This window comes from Triticum urartu, chromosome 5A (assembly GCF_056163025.1).
Source record: "Triticum urartu cultivar PI428250 chromosome 5A, HENAU_Tu73, whole genome shotgun sequence".
Classification (NCBI taxonomy): Eukaryota; Viridiplantae; Streptophyta; class Magnoliopsida; order Poales; family Poaceae; genus Triticum; species Triticum urartu.
The window spans coordinates 425,794,932-425,798,215 of NC_141877.1; the positions used below are offsets into that span (position 1 = coordinate 425,794,932).

The following is a 3,284-nucleotide window of genomic DNA, read 5'->3' on the forward strand; positions in this document are numbered from 1 at the left end:
CCCTTGGCTACAAGATTGAGGACGTTCGCCCCGCCGGAGGAATCAAGAAGTTCCAGTCTGCTGCCTACTCCAACGTAAGCACCACAAAGACACCAATGTAGTTACATAGATGCAAATTTGAATATGCTCATTGATGCATTTGATACTCTTGTTTCTAACAATTATTTCTGTCTGATCTTTGTTTTGCAGTGCGCCCGCAAGCCCTCCTGATATTCCCTTCGCATGCCTCTCGACGTAGCTTAGGATTTCTTTACTGCAATTTCCCTTTCCCTTTTGTCCAATAATTCTCCCTTGGCTGGCTGCTTCCTCTGCTACTTGGCTTGTCCTCTCCGATCTCCTCTGTCCTCTGTCATCCTCTCTTCCTCCTCGCGACACCCGATCAGATGGAAATGTCTTTGGCTGACTGCTGGGGCTCTGCCCCCGCCTCCCCTATTGGGTTTGAGGGCTACGAGAAGCGCCTCGAGATAACTTTCTCCGACGCGCCTGTCTTTGCGGACCCGTGCGGCCGCGGCCTTCGTGCCCTCTCTCGCCAGCAGATCGACTCCTTCCTCGACCTTGCAAGGTGCACCATTGTGTCCCAGCTCTTGAACAAGCAGTTCGACTCTTACGTGCTCTCGGAGTCGAGCCTCTTTGTGTACTCCCACAAGGTTGTCATCAAAACCTGTGGAACAACAAAGCTCCTGCTGTCGATTCCCCGCATCCTCGAGCTTGCTGCGGAGCTGTCGCTGCCACTTCTTTCAGCGAAGTACTCCCGCGGGACGTTCATCTTCCCTGGCGCGCAGCCGGCGCCGCACCGCAGCTTCTCGGAGGAGGTGTCCGTGCTGAACGGCTTCTTTGGTGGCCTCAAGTCAGGTGGCAATGCATATGTGATGGGTGACGCGTTCAGGCCCAAGAAGATGTGGCACGTCTACTATGCCACGGAGGAGCCTGAGCAGCCCATGGTCACACTCGAGATGTGCATGACTGGGCTGGACGCCGGGAAGGCCGCGGTGTTCTTCAAGAACTCTGCCAACGGCGGCTGCTCCTCGGCCAAGGAGATGACCAAGGTCTCGGGGATCTCTGCTATCATCCCCGAGATGGAGATCTGCGACTTCGACTTCGACCCGTGCGGCTACTCGATGAACGGCGTCTGCGGCCCCGCAGCCTCCACGATCCACGTCACTCCTGAGGAGGGCTTCAGCTACGCGAGCTATGAAGCGATGAACTTCAACCCTGGCTCCCTGGTCTACAGTGACCTGATCGAGAGGGTGCTGTCGTGCTTCCGCCCGTCAGACTTCTCCGTCGCCGTCACCATCTTCGGTGGCCACGGCTTCGCCAAATCATGGGCGGGCGGTGCGGAGGCTGGCTCCTCCTACGTGCTCGAGGATGTCGTCGAGCAGGAGCTTCCGGGAGGTGGCCTGCTCATGTACCAGAGCTTCAGTGCGGTTGCCCCTGGCGCCGTGTCGCCGAGGTCGACCTTGGATGATGGCTGGAGCAGCGACGGGATGGAGGCGGCCGCGCAGGGCGAGGACACGTGCATCTGGGGAGTGGAGAAGAAGGTGGCCGTGAAAGGTGTCGCTGCTGCCTGAAGAGAAGTCTGCGGTTCCAGAGACGTCTGAAGTCTCTGAGATGGTGTCCTGCTATGGTAGTTTCGGTTAAGCAGCTGGCCGGGTGACCGGCAAAGCCTACTGTATCCCGTCTTACTGCTTTTATTATTTTTCTGTCATCGTTCCTGCCGAATAAGTTGCTCTAGATGGTCTGCTGCGTCTGCCATAGTGAGCAAAAGAGTCTGTTGTGGGGAGAATGTAATAAATATTTATGTCTGTCGCCAATACTCTTATGGGGAGAATGATATTGTAACTCATACTACCTCCGTCCCATAATATAAGATTGTATTTGACACTATGTTCAATCAAATATTGGAGTTCTCCGTTAATCTTGTCCAACATTCGAGTTGTGTTTGAATGATATTGTAACCAGGCTTCTTATTTGTTGTCAGTCTTCTGCATTGTCCAAAAGAGAAGCCAAAGAAAATTGTACTGTGGTCAATTTTCTATGAATTAGTTGGTTCCTGCTGGTTTATATGCCATGTCAGAGTAGCTCTGCTGAATTGAGTTTACCACTTTCTGTCTTTCTTTATGACATGCTGGCGTCTTCCCTTCGTCTCCTACACGTGCCTAAAACTATCACTGAACTGAAATACATGGAGCACTAGTAACTGGACTAGAACCCACCGAACTGATTTTTGTCACTTCCATACGTATTTAAAAGATTACCAGTGTAGCTGGTCAACACTTGAACTGAAATACTCCCTCCGTACATGGATACATAGCACTGTCTGATTTCCAGTGAAAAGATTACCGCACTGAAAGTCTAAAGATTCTCAAAGAAATTGTGCATCAAGGCACCAGTGGTCTAGTGGTAGAATAGTACCCTGCCACGGTACAGACCCGGGTTCGATTCCCGGCTGGTGCATCTCTCTGTTTTTATGAGGGTCTTTATATACATTCATTTCCTTTTTGGACTTTCATTCTCTCAGTTGTGATCCATCCACGTGAACCATTTCTCTCGGACTGGGTCTATGTAGAAAACTTGAATTTCGCGACTCATTTGAGGCTCAATTTCGGGACGAGTTTGCGATATGCATGCCCGTAACGTCCGTCCTTATACTTTTTTTGGCTCGTCAGTCGGTGGCATATTGACACTCGGTCACTCCGTCCTCGTTGTCGTCACTCTGTTCCGGCCTGTTGGACGTTGCCAACGTCACTGCTCGTACTTGAATTTCGCGGCTCATTTCAGGCTCAATTTTGGGACGAGTTTGCATCGATATGCATGCCCGCAACGTCCGTCCTTATACTTTTCTTGGCTCGTCAGTCGGTGGCATATTGACACTCGGTCACCCTGTCCTCGTTGTCGTCACTCTGTTCCGGCCTGTTGGACGTTGCCAACGTCGCTGCTCGCACCCACACACTTTCCCCCGCAGCATGCCACACCCGAGGACAGCCGCTCTTGACGGCGTTGGTAGCCTGTTTTGACCGTCGCCGTAGCATCCCACAACCATGCCACCCCCTCACCTTCGGGCTCAATTTTGGGACGAGTTTTGCGTCGGTATGCATGCCCGCAACGTCCGCCCTTATACTTTTCTTGGCTCGTCAATCAGTGGCATATTGACACTCGGTCACCTCGTCCTCCTTGTCGTCACCCTGTTCCGGCCTGTTGGACGTTGCCAACGTCGCCGCTCGCACCCACACACCTTCCCCCGCAGCACGCCACACCCGAGGACAGCCGCTCTTGCCCCCCGCAGC

General features: G+C 53.0%; 1 protein-coding gene and 1 non-coding gene across 2 annotated transcripts; both read left to right on the forward strand.

Annotated features, from left to right (window-relative positions):
* Positions 1–206: 206 nt before the first annotated feature.
* Positions 207–1,915, forward strand: LOC125509418 (S-adenosylmethionine decarboxylase proenzyme). The gene has a single exon (XM_048674393.2). It carries the CDS (start codon positions 384–386, stop codon positions 1,566–1,568), a length of 1,185 nt encoding a protein of 394 aa, XP_048530350.2. The 5' UTR covers positions 207–383; the 3' UTR covers positions 1,569–1,915.
* Positions 1,916–2,383: 468 nt separating this feature from the next.
* TRNAG-GCC (transfer RNA glycine (anticodon GCC)) lies at positions 2,384–2,454 on the forward strand. The gene has a single exon. It is a non-coding gene; the product is annotated as a tRNA-Gly (tRNA).
* Positions 2,455–3,284: the final 830 nt, after the last annotated feature.